Here is a 23,708-nt window from a genome sequence, read left to right as displayed (position 1 = left end):
ATTATTTGCGAAACATTGTTGTTGTTTTTTTTTCAAGGGATGGCCTCGCGTTATTGGGGGTCTCCCGCCCCCCCGCCCCTAACACACACACACACACACACACACACACACACACACCGGCTCTGCTGAGCAAACCCAGCTGCTCATTTGTCGTCAGCGAGTCCTTGACGCCGCGTGACGGGGGATTGGGGGGGGGGGGTGCTCGGCTCGGCTCGGCTCGCGAAGCTGTCGCCGAGATGCCGACCTCGGCGACACGTCGCTGGCTGCGACCTTTGAACTCGTCCTTGTTAATCCCGCGACACCGTAGACTTTCCCCTCCGCTCTCCCCCCCTGCCCCCCTCGCCCTTCCTTTCCCCTCCTGTGCTTGCCTGGAGCTAATAGCAACAGACACACGCACTCAACACTCGCGCAGGCGATGTGGGACGTACAGCGGAAACCCTCCAGGACGGCGGCCGATGCTGACCGGGGGGGGGGTGACAGCTCCTCGACACGCGGCCCGGCCCTCGCAGCATTAAACTTTCAATTCCATTAGCCGCGCGCACGTGACTCCGTCGGTGTCGTCCCCCCCCCCCGTCGCCACACCTCCATCGCTCGCTTTCTCCTCTCCTGCCTCTCCCTCTTCATGTTCGCTCGCTCGCCCGTCCGTGAGAGGGCAGACTCTGCCTCTCACCTTCACCTCCCCCACCTCCTCTTTCTCACACTGGTGCCCGTTATCTAATGGCAGCAGCCGGGCCTTTTCCCTACCCCACCGTCTCGCTCCCGTCCGTCCTTCCGGGTGGGGGGGGGGAATACAACATGGCCGGTGGACCCTGGGGGCTGCACCCAGCGCTTGGCCGGGCCTGCGTGCCTTTGCCGCGAAGGGCCCGAAGAAAGACGGGTGTTGGGCGACGGGTCGGAGCAAGGGGAATGCGTTTGCGCTCCCGCTCTGCCGGTTGCCAAGGGGATTGACGGCCTGCCGAGAGCAGCGCAAGCTGGAAGCAGTGAGGAGGGTCTCGCAAGGGGGAGGAGTCGGACAATGGCGGAGGGCGGAGGAGACACTGACATTGCCACTGACATGAGGACGGAGAGCACCTGGACTCGTGGGGAATGTTGGAGGTTTCTTCCTTCCAGGTCCACTGTGTAAAACTTGGCTTGATTTATGATTTTTTTTTTTATTGGTAAAAGTTTAACATGCTGCCCATTAATACAAGAATGAAAGCATAAACTCGCAGTACAATAACATGAATAGTTCTCATATATGTATATATATATATATATATATATATATATATATATATATATAAGAATATACATATAGCTAGGGTCTTGTTTCAAGCTTAGACTTAGACTTTCTTTATTGTCATCATGAAAGAAACACGGCAGTGGTTCAATTCACAACGAAATGTCGTTGCCCAGTTCCAGAAATACAGTAACTAACTAAAATCTATATACAAGCTGAGATAAGTACAGGATATGGAAATATGGGAAATCTGGAGGTAGAATGTTGGTGGTACATAAATAATCGAGCAAACGTACATATCAACAGTATAAACAGTGGTGGAGTATAAGCTAGCTACCATCTTACACCACCGTGTTTTTTCCTGGACATTTAAGGGAAAACTGGGTTAAAATGTGAAACAAACTGGATGAATTCCCACTGCGTCACCAACTGTGAACCCACCCGTATTAATGCGCTTTGACACTTTTTTCAAATTTTTTTTAATTTTTTTTATTTGTGTGATCCGTACACTTTGCATTGTGAACAAGTCGTGTGCGGTTCTTTTAGTTTGTCTTTTCTATCTTTTGTGTGTATTATCCTGCTCTTACCTGGACCATTTTGGGCGAACCTTCAAGCGTGCTTTTACTTTAAAATGAAAATAAAAAATAAAAAAATGCGACTCCCTGATTGCTGCAAGATTTGCACTCAACTAATTTGCATTTTGATATCCATGCAAACCACATGAGACGTTTTTTTTTTTGTTTTTTTTTTAAAAGAAATTCACTGTCACTCGTTTGTCTCGCTGAAAAAGGCTTTGTTGCACTCGCGTGTGTAAAATAACTTTGCGATTGGGATATTTATTTATTTATTTTTGCCAAGTTCATTCATTATCCGCAATTATTTAATTATATGCCATTAATTCATCGTTTGCCCCGTGCTGCGCTCTGCTCGGGGGGGGGGGGTCGGCTCCTGCGAGGCCGCCGCTCCAGTCGCCGGCGTCTCCATAAAGGGAGCTCGGAAAACGATTTTACCCACATTAGGGGAGAGAGTGAAGCCGCTGTGTCTCCCCGCGCTGGAGCCTTGTTAAGGCCCCAGACGTCTGTGCCGCCCTTGTTAAGGAAAAAAAAAAAAAAAAAAAAACCCTCTCTCACAAGCGGCAGCCGCTCCACCGGCATCGGCCCCGGCTGCCTCTCGCCTCTGAAGGCAGATGAGAAAAAAAGAAAAGGAAGCAGGTATCGCGCCTGCGCATCCGATTGACGGCGCATTCAGAAACAGAGGCCGTCGCGTGTTTTTCCCGACAGACGATTGGATCAACAGACAGGAGGGGTTTTAGAGACAGGAAGAGGACGGACGAACGCAACGGGAATGACATTTTCTCCCCCCCCCCCCACCTTTTTTTTTTTTTTAAGGAAAAGCTTTTAATGAGTTGTCTCTTCTCACACCTTCCCCAGGAGGAGGAGGAGGCGGCGGAGGAGGCGCAAAGGCAGCAAGAGAGGAGGTTCGAGCGGACGGAGCCGGTGGGCAGAGCCGACTCTTCCGTGGAGCGCTCGCCCGTTCTGAGCCTGGAGTGAGTCCACCGCCGTCCCTGCGTCCCTGCGTCCCTGCGTCCCCGTCACAGCACGGCCTTCAAATCGAGTTCATAAAGTTCCCAGATCACTGAGTCATCTCTTCACCAATATATATATATATATATATACATATATATATATATATATATATACATATATATATATATATATACATATATATATATATATATATATACATCACAATATACAATATGTTTACAGACGGATGAGAACGGTGATCGCAGTCCACTCCATTGCCGCCTTTTACGCTCACGTTCCCTTTTTAGAGGCCGCGTGCTATGCGGAATCTCCACCCGGGGGGTCTTTTTTTTTTTAGCCAGAGGCCGCAACCACAGGGGGCCAAGTGCCGCTCCGCTGTTTCAGCGTCGCCGTAATTGAACCTTTAAAAGCCATGCCGTACTGACAAGTGCCATAGAAAGTACACGGGGGACCGCGAAACAACAAAAGAAAATAGGAAATTTCAGTTTGAAGTCGAGTATTGAATGCGGTGGAACGAATGGCGAATACAAGCTTGTTAGACTTACAGACAGCTTGTCCTGATTGGCCCATTCAAGGCTTTTTTTCAGTTTTGTTACTTTCCTCAAAATGTAAAGACTTTGATTTTTCTTTTTCTCTTCCTTTAAATAAAGGCGTTTGGTTGACTGTTGGTTTAATCAACTCATAGAACTCCTTTTTGATAGCGGTGGAGGCGGCGGTGGGGGGGGGGGGGGGGTGCTTAATGGCGGCCATCGCTCAACCGCTCGACATGTATTGGCCGCAACATTATCAGCAGCCGTTTTCCCCCTCGAAGCCCCGCCTCCGAACATCGCCCTCCCCCACCCCCACCCCCCTGCCCCCGCCAATCTGCATCGGTGGCGGCTTGTATCCATTTGTCTTCCCGTCGTTATCCGCGCAAACGAACCGCCCGCCCCCCCCCCCCACCCTCGTTTTCAATTAATCTGCTCCCTCTTTGTGCGGCGGTCTGATCCTAATCACTTAATTGGGGTCCCCATTTGAGGCCCCGATTGACCCGCTCGTCCGTTGGTGTGACTTTGTAATGGATGACTTTGTCCGGACGCCCCGACGCTGGCTTCATCAATAAGGCTAACCCTAACCCCCCCCTCCCCCACTCCCCCTAGTGCCCCCCGTGTGCCCATCCCGCACCGCTATCCCATAAACAGCTTGTTACCCCCCCCCCCCCACTTCCCAATTGCTGTTATTTTTACCTTGTTTTCTATTTCCGTGTTGTTTCTATTGTTTCTTATTCATGCTGCCCCCCCCCCGACTCCTCTCTTCCTCTCTCTTCCTGTCCCCACGGACTCATCCATCATCGTTCCCCCCCCGCCCCCGCAGGGCCATGCTCAAGCCGGTGCAGGTGTCCAACGAAGGAGGCCCCCTCGGGATCCACCTCGTGTCTTTCAGCTCGCAGGACGTCAGGTGAGGCCCCTCTGGGAGTCGACGCGCTTCAAAAAAAAAAAAAAATTCCCTGCGTTCGTCTGGAAACCTTTTTTCGTCTCGGTTGCTGCAGTTCGTTAGCCTGATAGCATAATTGGCTAACTCGTTTTTTTTTGGGCCTAATTGTGATATCTGAAAAAAAAAAAAAAGTACCAATGTGCTTGCTAAAAAAAATGCATTTTGTTAGCTATCATGCTAACGGAATGCTGCATTTCGTTAGCCTGATAGCGTAGTCATTTTTTGGGATATTGGAAATGTGATACCTGAAATCAAATGAAAACAAATGTGTTTTTTCTTGTTTTCCGACAACATTCAAATATGACTTCGGCGACTGTGCTATCAGGCTAACGATCTGTTGGTTTTTTTCCCCGCTTTGACGTCTTCGACATTTTGGCCACTGTGCGTTGCCCTGCTTTGCCCCCCCACCCCCACCCCGGCCCCCCTCGGCCCCCCTCTACCAACTCGTTCGAATTCTATCGCCGCCACGTTTTAATTTGACTCTCGCTGCTTGAAATATCTCGGTGAAAAGCCCCCCCAGCAGGAAGATGAAAGCTACTTTCGCTCTCTGAAGCTTAGTTTTTCCACGTCTTGTTATGCCTCTTTCTTTTTTTTCTTTTTTTAATCTATTCCAACTCCGTCCTCAGTTAAGGGGGAAAAAAAAAAAAAAAAAAAGATAGCCGTCCTCTGCGCCTCAGAGGTGAACCCCGGCTGTTCCCTCCTGCCTTTTTAGCCCGATGAGGAGTGCCCATGACAGGAAGAAATAGAGAGAATGCGCCCCGGTTTATAGCGAGTCCGGAAAAAAGAAAAAAAAAAAAGGAGCAGAGGACAGAGGAAGTGGCCAGATGTAATCAAACTAAAAGCTTGCGGCGTCTGCCTCGGCCGCACGCACGCACGCACGGCGAGCGGCTGGCACGCTGTCAGGGGTGGATCGCGGCGCGTCAGCAGCAGGCGGCGGAGTGAAAAGACAGAGGAGGAGGAGGTGGAATGGAGTGACATTTGATGAAGAGGGGATCGCTGGCGCCGAAGATTGCCGCGTCGTGTCACGTCTTGGCCGCGCTAATCCCATCACCGTTTGAACGGGTGTCAGGAAACTATATTTGGCCGTGACCTCGCGGAGGGGAGGAATCAGCTGACTGCAACGGCGGCAAGACATCTGACTTGATGCGCTGGGGGGGGGGGGGGGGGTGGCGGGGGGGAAAAAGAAAAATATCAAACTGAAATCTTTGTTGGGCTTTATTACCTTGAAATCTCCCAGATTGATTGAATGGTATGCAAATCCCCCCCACATGTATTATGACACGGTTGATTTGTCCCATTAAAAGAGCCCATAAAATGATCAAATGGATTTGAACAGGAGAGACTCGACAGGGACCCGAAGGAGCGACAAGTGACAATCAGCTGATTAGACTTCAAGAAGAACAGACGAGTCGTACAGAACTGGTGGTGCTCTGTGTTCACTGCCTGGGCCGGGCAGGGGCAAACTACGGCCCGGGGGGGCCATTTACGGCCACCAAAACACAAACATCCATCTGCTGCTGCTCCGACCCCCTCTGTCAAATTCTAGAACCCATCGTGCCCCCACCAGTCCAAAAGTCGGCCCACTCCTGCTCTACGCTGATGACCGGATTGTGTTTTTTTCTCGGTTGTACAGGCAGGGCAAAACTACCCTCCTTTAGTCTGTTACAATCAGGAGAAGAAACGGGAGGATCGGCTGTTTTATCACACTGCCATTTGAGGGTGCTAACGGCGCAAAGCCTCCTATTGGTTTCACTCGACAAATGTCGCGGCCCTTTGATGTTTTTGTTTGGCGGGTTTTAATCAGCGGTGAAAAGCTTGTAGCAGTGCTGTTATTCTCTCTTTTAATGAGGTTAAAGCTTCCTATTGTCCAGCATGTACACCACCAGCTGCCTTTGTCTCCAAGCCGCTTCCTGTTTCTCCCCCCACCCCCTGGCCTCCTCCTAGTCATACACTGGCAGGCTTCACAAGATCTAAACCGGTCCTCTGCGAGATGGATTTCGTGAGAATCCGTACAACAAACTGGCCCGAGATTAGCGGCGAACGCTTCGAGGCCACTAAATTTTCCCCTCCATCAGCGAAGGTCGGCGCTAATAGCGAATCAGAGCGCTCATTTAGCTTGGGATGCAATGAGACTTGATGCTAATGGCCACCGGTCCGGTTCTTTTCCTGTGCGCCCTGAGCCAGGACGGCAGGCATTAGGCTCAGCAGGCTGTCATTAGTGTCTAGACTGAGGCCACAGGGGTCAGACAGCCGGGAGAAGCAGACAGAAAACACAAGAGCAGTGCTGGTGCTCTGGCGGCGTTCCGCTGCTGCTTTTCCGCAGTGACACGGACGGGGGTGGGGGGTGGGTGGGGGACGGGGGGGCGAGGGATGTGTAGATCCGAGGAAAAAAAGCTGTGGGGAAAAAAGTTCAAAAGACTGTGGACGTGGAGATTCTGCAGAGACGCGCACGTAGCGGAACACTTCCTTCCTTCACCTGCAGATAAACTCGTGGATTTACGCAGAGTTGGCGTTCCCACACTCCTCCCTCCACCTGAGCGCTGCAGATCCTCCTCGAGCGCACATCTGCAGCCGCCTCACGCCTCGCTTTCTTTGTCTAACGCGGCTCTCTTTTTTTCCACGAGCGCTTTCAGTCGCGTTAGCCTAGTGACAATGCAAAGGGAGACATGGGAAATAGGGAGCTGGACCACTGACTGTATACAAAGGATGGATGGAGCATCCAGTTTCAAAAGGAGGCCAACGTGGACGTAAAAAAAAAAACCCTGCATTGTATCGTTTGGCCAGCAGGGGCCGGCAAAAATGGTTGCAAAAAGACTAAAAATGACTGGCTGTCAATATGAAATGGGGCACGAAATCCACACTGTTGCAAACTGTCTCAATGTTTTGGTTGCAAAAAAATAGGCCTTTAGAATTTCCATAAAGTTTTGGACGTGGCTACAGTTCAGTAGCCTAGTGTTGTCCGCTATGGGTTGGCTTTGGGCCACGTGCTGGATTCATAGTCTAATCCAATCATTGCTCTCCACCGGTACCACCCACGCATCCGCATATGAAATTTTCCAGTTTCGAAACGAGCTGGAAAGCCAAGATATCGCTGCCCGTGAAACCGATTTCTAGGCTACAGAGTGGGTGACGTCGCGATCACTCTTGTCCATCTTTACGTACAGTCATTGAGCCTGAGAAGGAGAAGGAGAAGACACTGATGTCTTTGGAGTACTTGCACACAGTCCAAACAAACGGACTCCTTATTCCCCCCCCCGGCTTGGACCTTGTTTTTCTTTGCTCTTTCTTTGCTCCGGCTGCTCGTCTTTCGCAGTGACTTGGCTTGACTCGGCTCTGAAATTAGCTTCGAGAACAAAGAGGGAACGCAGTGCATATCTGTTCAGAAAAACATCACGGCAACAACGCTGTCAGCCTCAGCCTCTGAAGAAGACGGCGCTCCAACTCCCCACCCGTCCCGCCCCTCCCACCTCCCTCCTCCCTCAGCTCTTTGGAATACTGATCAGGGATCAACTCGCTCGTTTATCTACCGTCTCCTGTTCTGCGCCGCATCAGAAGTTATTAGTGTGTGTCAAGCGCTGTAATCTCCACGCGTGATACGTCCCCATCTGCCAAGGGGTGACGTCCCACGTGTGTCACCCTCCCGGGTGTTCTTTCCCTCCGGCCTGCAGGTGTCTTCTTAATGAGTCACTCGGCGCTCCTGGCCCCTGTGCGATGAGTCTGCTCGAGCTACTTGAGCTATTTGTTCACTCTCGCGGTGCCGCGACGATGCTGTTTTAAGTGATCCTTTAGAGTCATCCAGCCACCTGCATACAGAGCCTCTCATGGAACTGCCACTGGATACGCTGATTTTCCAACATCTAAAAATGTAAATATTCGACAAGGGTTTTAATCTCATTCGGTAAAGCCATTTCTTTCAATTCATTTATTCGTCTCACCTTTATTTAACTGGGACGGTCCCATTGAGATCAAGAACCTCTTTTTCAATTGAGACCTGGCCAAGATGGGCAGCAGCAAAATGCAAAACACGGTTACAATTTACACGGATAAAACACAAACTGAGAAAAAAGTACAATTTGGTATTTAAAAAGTAAGCAAGCAGGTTAGGACAAATAAGTACATGTAGCGGAGTCGGCCACAAGTGATCCCAGTTTAGATTTAAAGCCGTGTTCAGACTACTAGCCAAAATCCGATTTTCAGCCCATCCAGATTGAATCCGGATGGCTCTTTTGTAGTCTGAACAGTCACAAACCACATGAAATCCGATTTTTGCAAGACAAATTGAAACCCCCTCCCCCCCTCGGGAGGTAGTTTCAAATCGCATTTGGACAGATGCGTTGCTAAAAACAGTGTGGACAATGTCGACAGTCAGCCCTAAAAATTCGGATTTGAGAAGGAATCTGATTCAAATCAGATTTGCTTGCGGTCTGAACGCAGCCGAAGAGTCCCCAAAGAAATGAACCCTGTTTGTTTCAAGTCATTTTTCAACATATTCTATGCTGACGGTGCAGAGTAGACAACTCCGAGCAGGCAGAGCCTCAGAAGTAACCGCAAAACATTCAAAATTAAGTTTGCTAAGGTTGTCTCTCCCCCCCGCCATGTTCTTTAAAATGCTTGGAATATTGGAAGACTGGTGTCAAAATAATCCTGTTACTCCGCCAGGAGTAGCGCAATAACAGCAACAAAGAGTGACTGAACTATGGATGATCTCTATATTTCACTGTATTCCATAGTCGTTCAGACAGTGAACTGGAAACCGTCTCGCCATGGAGGACGCTCCCATCTCAACCGATTCTGACAAGCTCAAAAAAATACAGCAAAACATATTTGAATATTTACGTGATTCCATATCCCTCTTTTTTTTTTTTTTTTTTTTGGTTAACCTTTTGAACCAGACTATGATGCATGGATGGGCTATGAAGCCCCGAAAGGCCCGGTCGCCGTGAGAAGCAGCTTTGCAGCAGCCTTGTTGCATATGCACCGTCATTTTCGACCTTGCGCCAAATTGCTTTCGCCCGCCCCGCCGCCGGAGAGGAGTCCGTGAGCGCGACGCCCGCATTATGCAGCCAATTAGGGCGACTGTCCCGAAAAGCGCGCGCGCTCGCCTGCCATGCTAAAGAGCGCCAGCGTGTCCGCCCCTCCACCGACTCGGTGGAACTGGGTCACAATCGAATCGCTTCTCACTGATACGTTCAATGCGTGAAACAGACTATGTCTTTGTCCCTGATCAAATTTTATCTGTAATTTTTTTTTTTACTCCCAAAGGGTCTTCCGAAAACTTTTTTGACTTTTAAGTTTATGCACCAATTGAAACTGGAGTCAGTCGACCTGCCGGCTGGAGCAGCTGGCAGCTTTAAAGAGATGCGCAGAGTTTTGTGGTTTGTTTTGTAGCGCAAACATCCGATCTCTTAGCTTTTGCTTATCCTCCTCCTCGGGGGGGGGCTAACTAAAGCCCCAAAGGGAGCCCCCACACCCCCGCCCCTGATGTATTTATCTGGATGATGGAGGGAAGGGGATTGGAAGGTAAAGGTGGTTGCCTCTTCTTTATTTCTTTTATTTTTATTTTTATTTTTCCTTTCCCACGCCGCTGCTGAGATGACACTGCTGTGGGGACTGCACGGGTATTTGTTACCGACTCCGCTAGCTCTTGTCTAAAAATTCCATCGAGCCGGTGCATCACTCGCTTTCCGAAAGCCGCGAGATGATGTGCGAGCTGCCGGTGCGGATTAGCTCAGGCATGTCAGCCTGCCTGCCATTCATGTCGAATAGAGAGAGAGAGAGAGAGAGAGAGAGAGAGAGAGGCGCGAGGGAGAGAGAGAAGAGGAAGAGAGACGGCGGCTTAAAATTTAGTCAGTAACGCTGCGCTCCCCCCCCCCCCCCCCCCGGGTGGCGGTGAAATGCAGGTCCTTATCTGTGCCTGAAGTTGAGAAAGTTGACTTGAGGGAAAGGTGGCCTGCAGAGGTGCAGCGCGTCACAGTCGGAGGGGGGGGGAAAAAAGTTACTTCCCGTCAAACTTCATACCTCGTTTTTTTCAAGTTTTCGCTGCGCTCGTGGAACCAATTTCTCATCTCAACTATTTCTGACCTGCACGCGAATAAAATTCCCACTAAACTCCGTCAGCTCTGGAAATGTTTCCCCCCCCCCCCCCCCCCCCTCAAAGCTTTTCTCCAATTCTCGTTTTTTGGTCCCCCCCAATCGTAATTATTATATTTGACGTTGCGCGTGTTTGGTGTTGTGTTTTTTTTTTTTTCCCCACCCAAAGGACTCAGGGCTTGCTCGTGAAGCGGCTGGAACGCGGGGGGAAAGTCCATCAGGAGCGCCTCTTCATGGAGAACGACACCATCATCAGGATTAATCAGGGCGACATTCGCAACCTCCGCTTCGAACAGTAAGGCCCTTCCCTCCTCACGTCTGCCCCCCCCTCTCGTGACGTCTATGTATGAATTCTGCGTCGATCCTCATGAGCACAAATTCCGCATCACTTCAGAGACATGAGACAGAAATATCACTATCTTGGTTGGCCTTCCTGTCATACTGGCTGTTCAAAATGATGAACCAACTAGCCAGCTAGCTAACCAACTAACCAACCAATTTAAGATATGATCTTAAACCTATCCCTTTCATCACCCAAATACTCAATTCTTCCACACACGCCTGCATCAACGGCCTGGCGCTCACTCTTCAACATCCATCTAGAAGGTTTTCTGAAGGGTTCTTGAGGCGGGATGGGTTTGACCCGTTCCATTCCATTCCATTGTTTGGGGATATGCCGCCACTGTAATTCCAAGGATTCCCCAGTGCCCGCTGCGGTTAAACTAGGGGTTGACGTGGTCGCCTTAAACTACTGCTGGATGACTGACAGAAGTTTGGGACCCTCTTTCTTTCAGAAACGGGCTTGCCGAGTCAAAGCACCGAGGGCCGATGTTGTCGTACCCGAGATTAGCCTCGATCTCAGGACCAGCCTCGAGACGGTCTCGTCTCGGGACTCTGAGGCGTTTTTACGTGGTCTTGTTTCGGGTGGACTCTTGCATGTTTTTCGTCAAGGCCGGTCGAGACTCGGCCAACACTGCAATGACAGATAATAAGAGAAAAGAAAGAAATACTGTCTTGCTAATGTCTCGGTCTTGGTTAGTTCGCTTCACCCCAACCAATGGAAGCACCTGCAAATCGCAATTGCACTATTGCCAAAATTTTCGAAATATCGCGTTTATTTCGCGAAAAACTGTCATGGAAACGCAGCTTGTGACCAGCTCACAGGTGACTGCATCTGTCATTTGCAGCGTGAAGTATCACAGATACTATGGGAAGTCAGAAATACAACATTCCAACAATAAGAAAAACGTGTGTGTTGCCAGAGCTGGGAAAGTTTTCATCAGGAACACCCAGAAACTTTGAGCAAACATCCAAATCAGTGCGTGAAAACTCCACAGAGTCGCGGGTTACTTTCGTGCGTTTTCTCCCCCCCGCCCCCCCACCGTGTGCGCAAGCCTTTTCTTCCCGCCGCCACTCAAAATGACACCTTTGTCATCAGTAGGCACCCCAGGTTTCCTTTTCGAGCCCCTTCTAGTGTGAAAGAGGCTTACAAACCCAAATCCACGAGAGGAGTGATGTTTTGTCGCGCTCCGCTCTCACTCTCCCATACGCCACTTGTGAGTCCGCATGAAAATTAAAGTGGCTCACCCACCTCCCGCACCCCCCCGGCCCCCACCCCCCACCCCCCCACCCCACTCCATCCCGACTTGATTGTGCGCCGCACAGGGCGACAATTTAAAAAGCGATAGTCTCGCCGTCTCGGCGGATCGTTTTGTCGCGGGTAAATATTTTCAGCCGCTTAATCTAACCGGGTGTAATGATGCATTGATGGGATGATTCATTATTCAATCATAACCCACGTCTGAGGGGCTGATTGCCAGAGCGGCGGCGGCGGCGGCGCGCAGGTGCGGGGTGTAAACAACGCGGCGGCAGCGCGCTCCCCGGCGTCGACGACGCGCCAAAGCCATCACGTTTGCAAATTTTGCCTCAAGAAATCAAAGAGAGGCCCCCCAACCCCAACCCCACCCCCCCGCTTTGTCACGCAGCTGGAAATGAAGTGCTGGGAGCGGCGGCTCAGCGGCAGCAGGTATTCTGGGGGTGGAATCAGCTCGGCATTACTGCGGAGGTAATAGGGGTCTGCTGGAAACCCGGGGGCTTGTTGTGGGGAGGAGGGATTGTCGGATTCCAGACATCCACCGAGCCTCTGGCCTCCTTATGTTGATGCATGGCTCGTTCCTGCCCAGTCTATCTATATGCTAAGTGCCAGCAGCCAATCCAGACTAAACAATTCCCCCCCCACCCCCCCCCTTCCTTTCTTTCTTTTTCTTTTCATCCGGGGAATAATGTTGAGTTCTTGTCCCGCCTTGTTTGGCTGCCAAAGTCGCTGTGTGTTTGTTTTTTTTTCCCCCCCTGCGTTCGCGTGTGGGTTTGTGGAAGGAATGAAGTATATGTATGCGTCGTGCACTTACTTTGGAAGCTCATTGTCTGCAAAGCCTCCTCGATGCATGATTCATCGTGCCGCCTCTGATTGTGGAGTCGACTTGTGTCCGCGCGTTTTTTTTTTTCCGAGATGCCTTCAGAATAAAACGCATTCTGCCGTGTGTGGGGCCTCTTGTCCACGTGCACGTGGGTATTTCTGAAATCCGTTTCCCCCTCTGACTGAACTTTTTCATTTTTTATTTTTTTATTCTTCATAAATTTCTGTCCTCTTCAGAGTGGATACCTGAACAGATATTTTGAAATTTGGTTCCCATTGAGATAAATATGGCGGCACTTTTTTAATAACTAACTAAATCAGAACCAGAAAGAGACTCAAAAAGATGTCCTAGCTTTTTTATTTTTGTATTTTATTATTTTTTTTTTTAAATATCCATTAAAACGTGGATACATCCTCATATGCTTCTCACACAGGATGTTTCTCTCAGTGTGTTTGCTGTTCAATCACTTATCTCCAGCTGACCTTGATGTTGCTAATTATAGATAGAGTGTAATTTCTGTCTCATGCGCTGCTCTGGGTATCTCTCTCCTTTTGAACGTACAGTACAACACAGCCCACTTTATCTTTCTCTATCTTCCACCGGCTATGATAGCACGTAATAGTAGTTCCACCTCTTATCATGTAAACGTAATTCATTTCTGTCGACTGCACACCCGCCGGCGTGACCCCCCTCCCCCCCTCCCCCTCCTTGCGTTGCGTCGCCTCCAGGGCCCAGAACATCTTCATGCAGGCCATGCGGCGACCGCACATCCTCTTCCACATCGTCCCGGCGTCTCTGAAGCGGCAGTACGAGCTGCTCGCGGGCCCGAGCGAGCTCAGCCCGCCGCCGCTGCTGCCGCTGCCGCCGCCGCCCAGCAGAGTCCACTTCAGCGAGGACCCCCAGCAGCCGCGGGACCGCTCCAGTTTAGCGGGGGGCCATGGATCCAGAGCCGGAGCGCAAGCAGGCCTGAACCACACGTAGGTGTTGCCTTTTTTTCCTGCGAGGTTTGTCAGGCGGGTAGAGGTCCGAAAAGTCCGGTACCTGCTGAGCAGAGTGTCGTGCCAGTGGGAATAGTAAATTAATTGCAATGTTAATAAAAAGACTTGGTTCTGTCCACTTGTCGTAAAAATGTGATACCTCCAGGGACGCACCAATACCGATACCATATCTGGTACCATATCTGGTATCGGTACCGATACCAGATACCATATCTGGTATCTTTACTGATACCTGGGGTTGAGTACTCTCCTCGTACTCGTAAAATACTCGCAGATGCCAGTTGTATCTGTTTGTATTTGACTATTTGGTTAAATTTGTATTCCCCCAGTGCTGTGAGGTTTGTCAAGCGGGTACAGGTCCAAAAAGTCCAGTATCTGCTGAGCAGAGTGTTGTGTCAGTGGCAATAGTAAAAATGATTTTAATGTTGAGAAAGACTTGGTTCTGTCTGCTTGTAGTAAAAATGTGATATCTCGAGGGATGAACCAATACCGATACTAGTATCGGGTATCGGTACCGATACCCGGGGTTGAGTACTGTACTCTTACTCGTAATAAACTCACCGATACCACGACAACGATGCCAATTGTATCTGTTTGCATATGACAATTTTATTCTATAATGTCTAACGGCCCTATTTAGTATTCGGTATCGGTATCGGTGAGTACTGAAATGCGAGTTCTTGTACTCGTTCTGTAATAGAGTGGTAGACACCTCATTCAGGAAGCTGTGCATCCCTACACATCACATGTATCAGGCTGCTGATGAGCTACCAGAGAGACACTGATGCTTATCACAGATAAACATCCGTCAGTATAATAGGTGTGCATTGCATTCAGGGTCGAAACATCCCGCCATGCCGTGGAGACGATCACACAATCGCGAACTTCACATTTGGCTTGTCTGACAAAAACGAAATCAAAAGCGAGACAAAAAGAATATTTCCAATTTAAGCTGAAAGCCAAAGGGGAGAGCGGGTGGCGGGGGGTTGGGGGCGATCAAAAAAAAAAAAAAAAAAGAGCCTGACACGGAATGAAAGAATCCAATTATGAGCTCACGTTAATAAAACTTTCACAAAATAATCAGAAGCACTCAAGCAATTTGTCAAATTAAATTATTGTCTGGACGGACGTGGATTTCACCAAGCAGTCAATATGGACCAGGCGAGGTTTGGGCTTATTTTATTTTTATCAAACAGCTGCCGACGAGTTGTTTTCCGTTGGGTATTTATTTGGGGGAAAGTAATTATTCCGTAACGCACAGACGTGGGACAGCAGGCCACAGGAAGTTCCGTTTTTTTTTTTTTTTTTTTTAGTCAGGTTTTTTTTTTCTCGCGCGGAGATAAATACAAATGAAAACGTCTCTCCTCGGCTCCGCAGACGCCACGCGCCCATCGCGGGGAGCACGCCGGAGCCCAGCCGGCACTACGCCACCTTGCCCCACAACCTGGTGTCCAGGACCTCGTCGGCCGCCTCCCCCAACCTGCAGCGCAGGATCAGCACCAACACGCCCAACAGCTCCTACCAGAAGAGCAATGGGCGCAGATTCAACGTGCAGCTGAAGAAAGGTGGGTGGAAAAAATATACATCCGCGTACTGTACATTACGACACTCTCATAAGTGTCATTGAAACTGGGAAAGTCAGCAACGGTTACGACGTCAACAGAAGCTTTTTTACCTGGCCCGCCGATACTTGAAGAAATGATATTAATAGTCAGTAAGTCATATGATAGCTGTATTTCAGCCATTTTTTTTTTCAGTCATTTCAATAAAGAGCTGGGGCTTCAAAAAGACACATCTTTTGTTGGGACTTTGCTTTAGTTCATTTTCAATGGACATCAAAACCCTCCGTCCATCTGCTCCCTTTAGAACCCATTATTGCCCCACCAGTCAAAAAGTTTGCCCACCCCCTGGTATAGCCCCATTACACAGTAGCGGGCGTTTTCCCTTACATGGGGAAAAAAATGCCAGAAATGTTGCACACACTCCTTTACAAAAATAAAGGTGGCTTAATAAGCAGGCGTGCGGGAAGACGCTTCCACGCCGGTCCTCCGTCGTCCCTGCCGTCTTTATTCTCCGAAGCAACGGAGCGACACAAAGCAAACAGCTTGGGGTTCGTTTTCCTCGTTTTCTCGGGGGCCGTTTGGAGGTTTGCTGCCGTGTTGGAATATCACATCCCAGCGATCCGAGTCTCTCCGGCTCGGCGTCGGTTTGCTTGCGAGTCGGGCCTGTCCTCTGTTACCCGAGTGCCTGTGTCCTTTCATTAACAGCTGTAGTGGCTTTGCTGTAGTTTGTTTGTGTGAAAATATTCCTCAACCTGGCACACTTGGACGATTTGTTTCCCAAAAAAAACTCTGCTGAAGTTATTCCAGATATCTTCCGGGAGGTCAGGCAAATGACCAAGGCAGCCCTAATCAATTACTGCAGTGGAACAAGAACGCGCGGAAGCCACTGAGTTCTTCTATTGCACACCGGCCCACAGCCAGCAAATGCTGTCGCCGCCTGGACTCCAACGAATCCAGAAAGGGAATATAATTACTTTTATCCCGGCTCTACCATTACCTAAAATAAAGGTGTCAGCGCTTAATTACCGCCAACCCGTTAGGGAGGCATTTCCCTAATTGCCAGATTGGCTCCCATTAACGACTGGGGTCTTAAAATGGGCCAAAGTTCCGATTCCGCTCATTAGGCGGGGTGCTGGCCAGGGGCGGAGGAAGGGGGAGGGTCCCGCCCGGGAGGAGGGGGTCAAACAGTAGGTCCCGTATGAGAGCAATTTTTAGATTCCTCCTTTTCCAAAGGCCCCAGTGAAGCGGCCTCGCTCCCATCATGAAAACCTCCGTAGTTTTCCGGCAAGCAACTCATTTAGCCCTCCGTGTAAGACTTCAAACTTTAAGGGTGCTTTCACATTTCCTATCGCTTGGCCAAAAGCAATGAATCAGAATTTTTTTGCGTCGTTTAAGGTGCACCTTTTGGGCATCTTAAAAAGGGATTCACCATCGTCATCACCGTGGAGCAAACAAGCAAGCTCCGGTCCATGTGGTAGTCGAACTGTGCCATTTGGCTTTGAATTAGATTGTCTTTGCACCAAACACAACGTTTTATCTCTAAATTAAACATGTAAAAAAAAAAAAAGAAAAGAAAAAGTTGACGTTGACATTCATACTTGCAGATCATTTCTTGTCTCAAATCATCCGACCAATCAGTAACATTCCTTTTTTTTTTTTTTTTTTTTTTTTTTTTTTTTTTTTTTTTTTTCCTTGTCCGGTCCGGCCATAATGACAAGCAGAAGTGTCTCTGAATGTCTATGATGGCTGACAGATTTTATTCTCAGAGGTAGATCTTGAGAGTGTGAGCCACGTGGGTGGTTTCAGGAGCTACCTCTTCAGTAACATTCCTTTGGTCTTGTGACACAACAGCAGAAACTTTTAGGCAAGACTACCTGGAAGGGGGAAAAATAAATATAAAATCGACGCTAGGAAAAAAAAAAAAAAAAAAGGGCAAAACAGCAACTCGTAACTCGCTGAGTTGCTTTTGGCAGTTTCAGCTCCCGTCAATGCGCTGAACTATCCGGTGGACATGTGTCTTCAACTGCAGGCTTTTTGGTGAAGGCGCTCCTGTAATTATGTCCGCTGGCAGAAAAGAAGAACCGCTCGCCGCCGACCGCAACCCCCGTCAACACCGCCATTAAGTCATTTTTGCGCCCTCTTTCAACGTTGAGGGCGGCGTTAGCTAATTGCTAACACGCGTTTGACCGCCTCGCACCTGGCCGGCGCAAAACCCGGAAGAGTCGTCTGTGACCCGGGAATTGCGGCTGGACTATGTTATTGCTTACATGCTATTCGTATAATTTCTTCAAGTTAAAAATCTCAACGGGCCGTAGTTTGCCCATGCCTGCTCGAAAACAATCCCAGGGCAGAAATACGTAACTTCACATTGTCCTGACTTCTAACTACAGACAGGTGCAGTGCACCAGATTGGACTAATAAGGCACGGTCTGGGTTTTTTTTTTTTTTTTCTTTTCTTTTCTTTTTCTTTTTCATTCCAAATTCTCTTTGATTGTATGCAGACTGTCAGCCCGGCTGCTCTTCTCCCCCATCGGTTCAGAAAGTTTCGCCGCTCCCGAGAATAAACTCTCGACGCTAACCGCGTCTCGTCAGCGCCCGGCCGTCCTCGTCCGCTCGACTTTTCGACTTTGCCGGGGGAAACTCTCTCCGCCACCTCTACGCAAGTTTTGTTTCTTTTTGCGTGCGCAAGGAAGGAAAAAAAATAAATAAATAAAAGCGCGCGCTTCAATCGGGGCGTCTCGCTCTCTTGTCTCTTCCCTTTCCCCGCCGCCGCCGCCCGTCGCGCGTCCGCCCTCCCGTTCTGCAGCGCAGCCGTCACTGTCAGCGCGGTGACAGACGCGCTGCCGAGAAAGTAGGTCGTGATGAGGTATCGGAGGTGCTGACAGCTGTGTGAAATGAGCAGACCCGAATACTAATCACCGCGTCTGAGAGAAGCCTTCAGAGAAGAGCGCGCGAGGCGACTTCTCCTCCACCGGCAGCAAGGTGAAAGCGCTTCGGGGGCGCCGTTGTTCGTAGCGACTCGATTTTTCTTTTTTTTTATTATTATTATTATTATTATTATTTTTTTAAACAGCAACGCATCTCAGGGCTGTGTCATTTTTAAATATTCTGTCAAAGAATAACGGCGCAAACGCAATTTACTCAGTTTAACATCATTCTCCGGCTGACATTTGGAGACGTTTCTTGCTCTCGTTCGAGGAATGCGGGGCCCGGCACGGTGGAAAAGGTCATCCCGGAGATCCTCTTATTTATCCCTTATTGCGTTTGCAGCCTTCCTCCACACTTGCAATTCATATTCATTTGATGAGCCGTAAAGGTCAGCCTTAAAACCTAAAATAAATGTTTTGTTTTGGCACTTTTTTTTTTTCTTTCCCTTCTGTCTGACTCACCCGTCTCTCGCGAAGACAGCGACAGACCAAGTGAATTTCAGCCATTGGGTGAGGAATTAAAACGTTTTTTTTTGTCTTATTTCCAAAGTCGCGAGCACGCGCGCAAAAACCTGCGAAGAATTTTCTTACAAAATGCTATCAAAATTTTGCTAAAACCTTGCATGGTGTGACGTCTGCTGCAAGAAACAGCAACTCCCAACTGAACCTTGATGACCCCCTAAAGACGTTGATTCTATATTATGTTATATTAAGGAATCATTTAATGGCAGTTTTGAAGCCTTGTCAATTTTGCCCCCCCCCCCCAAAAAAAAAAAATAAATAAACAAAAATAAAAATGTATATATATATATATATATATATATATATATATACATATGTGTGTATGTATGTGTATATATATGTGTGTATTATATATATATATATATATGTATATATATACATATATATATATATATATATATGTATATGTATATATACACATATAAATATGTGTATATATATGTATATGTGTATATATATATATTTATATGTGTATATAGGTATTTTGAAGCCTTGTCAAATTTGCGCCCCCCAAAAAAATACTAAAAAAAAATTTATATGTGTATATATATACACATAACAATATATATGTGTTATATGAATATGTACACATGTATATATATTAGGCCTGGGCGATATGGCAATTTTTTTTATCACAATATGTTTTCTTATATTGCTCGATGTCGATAATTATCACGATATGATTTTTTTTTTTTTTTTTTTTATTAATAATAGTTTTAATATTAGTATTCTCCTTGGACCGCAAAGAAACCGGAAGGATTATTTTTATATATTTATTGTTAGAATGTATGACAATACAAAACATTCAACAATAAACCGACAGAACCAAGACGTTTGTATTATTTTTTACATCTTAGATGTACTGAAATAAAATAACTTAAATGTTGAGGATTATGTGTCTTGTTTTTAACATCTGTCAAACATTTTAGAGGTAGTGTACTAAACTGATTAAATAAAAGAAAAAGAAAAAGAAAAAGAGGTACAGACAGACAGTACAATATTGCACGTCGCTGCTCTGGTTATGTTTCTGTACTGCGTCGATTCTTTTCTTGTACGGGGTAGCTGCGTTAAAGGCTGACTGTATTGTTGTTTGACGAGCAACTGTTTGCTTAGCACTGTCGCTAGCTAGGCTACTGCTACTGCTAGCGCGAGTATTACGCAGCATACTCCCCCTGGACGCAGCAGTGCGTTGTTTTTAGCATTACCCGCGGGGAGGCTAGCATGAAAACGTAAACTCTGGCTTTCATGCCATTCTTTATCGTGGTACTTCTTGAGATGTTGACAGAGGTTCGTGGTGTTTCCCGTTTTGCTTGGGACTGTTCTCCGACATAATTTGCACTTAGCGTTAGCCTGTACTTTGTCGGACCTGAGGCAGCCGACAGTTTCTTCACTTCCCTCGACTTCTGATTGCTAGTCGCTACTCATTTCTACATGTTCCTATAACTAGATTTAGCGGACGGCTGCGTGTGTCTCCCATCTGAGTTGTTGTGAGCGAGAGGAGGCGGGTGGAGCGAAGGAAGCACGCCGTTGTTTCTCTGCTGGGATTGGCTGTTCATTTAGCACGCGCTTGTTTCTCTCCTGTGGGATTGGTTGGGTTATCGAAATAACAGCGCATGCATTTATCATCGTAATCGTGGAGTTTTTAATCGCGATTATTATCGTAATCGATTTATCGCCCAGGCCTAATATATATATATATATATATATATATCAAATTTTCATATTTCAGTTTGTGATTATATCTCGTAATCTGCAAAGCCACGGCGTGCAGATTGCGTGACAGTAGATTCAGTCGTGCGCGCGCGTCCACTTTTATGTCCCCTCAGAGTTCCAGAAGTGTGATTTTGCGCGGCAACATTTGGCACGCGCAACACGGCCAATATTGCTGTGCAGGTTCAGCCCGTTCCAGTTTTCGGTGCCCGCCAAACCCCGTTGGCCCACAATCACTCACGCCGTCCTCCGTCCTCCGCCGAGTCTTTAATCCGAGCGGAACGCGCAAGTGTGGCTTCGCAGTCCACGTGCGCTCGTCGTAAACACCCCCATTTCGGGTTTTGCAGCGTCGACGCTTTAAATAGAAGTTGGCCACATATTTCATACGCTTCCTAAAAAATAAGACACACCCTGATGGCAAACCTTTGAAAAAAAAAAAAAAAAAACTGCGGGGATGAAAGGGACGCGTGTCTGTACTAACTTTTTCGGAGGTTCCCGAACCTGGGCCAGGCCCATAATTTGATCCATGCTTTCGCGGTTTCACTTGTCACAGCACGCTGGAACGGAACGGATTTGTCGGAAAGAGCCTGGACGGACTGCGACGCAAAGTGCCGCAGTCGAAAAAGCAAGCTGAGCCTCGCAGGATATTTTCCCACTATAAATAACTGCAAATCCAATCCCTCTAAAACAAACCCGGCGGCAAAATATGTAATTACGATTTGAAAACGCGCTTTAATAGGCAGTGATGTATTTGTCTGAATGAAAGAGATATGAGCCAGGCAAAAAAAAAAAACAAACAAGTGTTGACATTTATGAACTTGTATTGACGTGCTGGACCACTTTGGCGAATGGAAAAAAAAAGAAAAAAAACATTTGTTATTTATTTCTTTTTCCAATCAGGGCTGTAAATCAGTAATAATGCACTTCCATTTTTTCCTGCAGTGTAGCCCAAGACCACGCAGGCTGCAAATCTTTTCCGCTGATTGATTCATTGTAATTACAAACATAACAAGGGGATTTCGTAAGACGAGTGTTGAGACCTCTTGTTTGCCCACCGTTTAAGGACGTAAATTATAATGAGCCATCAAACCGAAAATAACTTTACTTTTTTTTTTTTTTAACGACGCACGTGCTTTTAATGTCTCCCAGGTCCGGAGGGTCTCGGCTTCAGCATCACATCTCGAGACATCCCCATCGGCGGAAGCGCTCCCATTTATGTCAAAAACATCCTTCCCCGAGGAGCCGCCATCCACGACGGTCAACTGAAGGCCGGCGACCGGCTGCTGGAGGTATTTTCCCTCAACTCTCGGGGCATATTGGAAACAAATTCCCGACTTTCTTTACGTCCCCGAACTTATTTTATACGCTGCGGAGTTTGCATGTTTCTCCCTGTGTCTGCGCGGGTTCTCTGCGGTTTTCTCCGGAGTCCACAGTCCCACAGTCCAGAAACATGCACGTGAGGTGAATTGGAAGCCCTAAATTGTCCGTCGGTGTGTATCTGAGTGCAAATGGTCGTTTGTCTCCACAGCTACGTTTCCGTTACAATTTTTCGCAAAATAAAAGCGACATTTCTAAAACATTTCGACAATGTACAATTGCGATTTGGTGGGGGGAAAATAACCTTTGTGTGATTCTTTACTTGCTTGGGGGACGGGGGGGGGGGGGGTTGCAAAGGTTCCAAAATGGTTGTGTTCAGGGAACGCCGTTTGCTTTGCTTGCCTGCAGGTCAGCGGGGTGGACCTGAATGGGAAGAGCCAAGAGGAAGTGGTGGCCCTGCTCCGAGCGACCCCCATGGGCGGGATTGTGAACCTGCTGGTGACTCGCCAGGACGACTCCCTGCTACCCAGAGAAGTGGTCAGTGCTCGCCCCGGACCTATTTTCCCCCGCCGCCTCACCCTCCTGAGAGGAATCAGAGCCACCATTGATTGCGGCGTCTCGCAATTACCAGGCTTTTTAACAAGTGACATATAGGAAAGGGACGGGGATGGGCGGGGGGGGTTGCAATTTATTGATCTCACCTCTCGCGTCCTGAAAAACAAGCGCTAAAATGCGTGAAATGGTGATTTTCTTGCCCCCCTCTCTCTTTCATCTCTGTGGCAATTTCATGACTTATTGTGTTTGAATTGGATACATAGCAGCGCCGTGGCCGACTCGCATCCAAAGAGGTTTTTTGGTGTTTATGGGAATTGCTCTCCTCGTTGAAATTCAGACATTCAGACGTGTTTATTTTTTTTATTTATTTTTTTTTCAACGCGCTCAGGTCAAGGTTTGTTGCCGTGTGCTGTTCAGGTGGGCTCAGATTAATATTCAACCTCAGAGAGTGCAAAAAAAAAAAAAAAAAAAAAGAATCCACCTTGAAATGCTCTTTCGACTCATCGGCGACTGCTCACCGGTTGTTTTCGCCCAATGAAGAAGCACTTACATGACTCCCCATGAGGTTTTTTTCAGTACGTGGGGATCAGATCCACAAAGCGATTGCCCGGCTTTTGCGGCAGAAATTTCGTGCAAATAGCGCCGAAAGTAGTGCGCGTTTCTGACGTGTGTTCAGTTTCGTACGTGTTCCTCTGTTGTATTAAAGTTCGCGTTAGCGTCAGTATGGGGTGAACATGCTATACTTCCCCTTTAAGAGGTAAGTCAGTAATTCAACTTCTGGTAATTGAGGTGCGCACGTTATAATATCTGACGACCTATCGGTAAGGTTACTAGAGTGGAATTTTCTCAGATGTCGTATTTCTGGGCGTTCTACATTAGCACTAAAAATGAGCAATTAGCGCTAAAACCTTTGAGGACACGACGCAGAGGTGGCGGGGAGAGTCGTAAAAAGCTGCGCCCCAGAAAGGGATCTGGCCCATAGTTTCAACAGAATCAGAGCTGACAGCAACACTGGCTGGTCCCCCCCCCCCGACACAACATCCGAGCGTAACAAAGTGCACGCGCAGCCGAGCAGCAGCGCACAGATTCGAGCGCGCGCGCTCAGACTCCCGGCACAAAGACGGGGTGACTTTGGGTTGTCGCGCAACAGATGGCGAGGCTCTCGCCCTCGTCCGGCCCCGCGCTCACTTCGCTCTGACAGCGTGAGTTGCGTGTCACAGCAGCTTGGCAGCGTGAGGAGGGGGCCTGGGGGGGGAAGGGGGTCCCGACCACGATCTGCGGTGCGACTCTGACTCTGTCTCTGCCTGGCAGCCACGGCGAACCCGTGAGGACCTGCTCCACACGTGGACTGGAAAGGCCCCTTTTCAGACA

At 48.3% G+C, this 23,708-nt stretch overlaps 1 protein-coding gene across 1 annotated transcript in view; it reads left to right on the top strand.

Moving 5' to 3' along the window:
* Nucleotides 1-23,708, top strand: part of LOC142880891 (partitioning defective 3 homolog) — a 230,543-nt gene that overhangs the window by 138,446 nt on the left and 68,389 nt on the right. Inside the window, exons 6-12 of the mRNA XM_076014870.1 lie at nucleotides 2,653-2,765; nucleotides 4,120-4,203; nucleotides 10,499-10,624; nucleotides 13,475-13,723; nucleotides 15,122-15,309; nucleotides 21,615-21,754; nucleotides 22,191-22,319. Of these exons, the coding sequence (XP_075870985.1) occupies nucleotides 2,653-2,765; nucleotides 4,120-4,203; nucleotides 10,499-10,624; nucleotides 13,475-13,723; nucleotides 15,122-15,309; nucleotides 21,615-21,754; nucleotides 22,191-22,319 (1,029 nt within the window). The remainder of the gene's footprint in view (nucleotides 1-2,652; nucleotides 2,766-4,119; nucleotides 4,204-10,498; nucleotides 10,625-13,474; nucleotides 13,724-15,121; nucleotides 15,310-21,614; nucleotides 21,755-22,190; nucleotides 22,320-23,708) is intronic.

The sequence above is a fragment of the Nelusetta ayraudi genome, unplaced genomic scaffold (genome assembly GCF_046127955.1).
Source record: "Nelusetta ayraudi isolate G7.1 ecotype Tasmania unplaced genomic scaffold, CSIRO-AGI_Nayr_v1 ptg000174l, whole genome shotgun sequence".
In the NCBI taxonomy this organism is placed as follows: Eukaryota; Metazoa; Chordata; class Actinopteri; order Tetraodontiformes; family Monacanthidae; genus Nelusetta; species Nelusetta ayraudi.
Note: the sequence above shows the minus strand (reverse complement) of the source record. Positions and strands in the feature narration are given on the sequence as shown.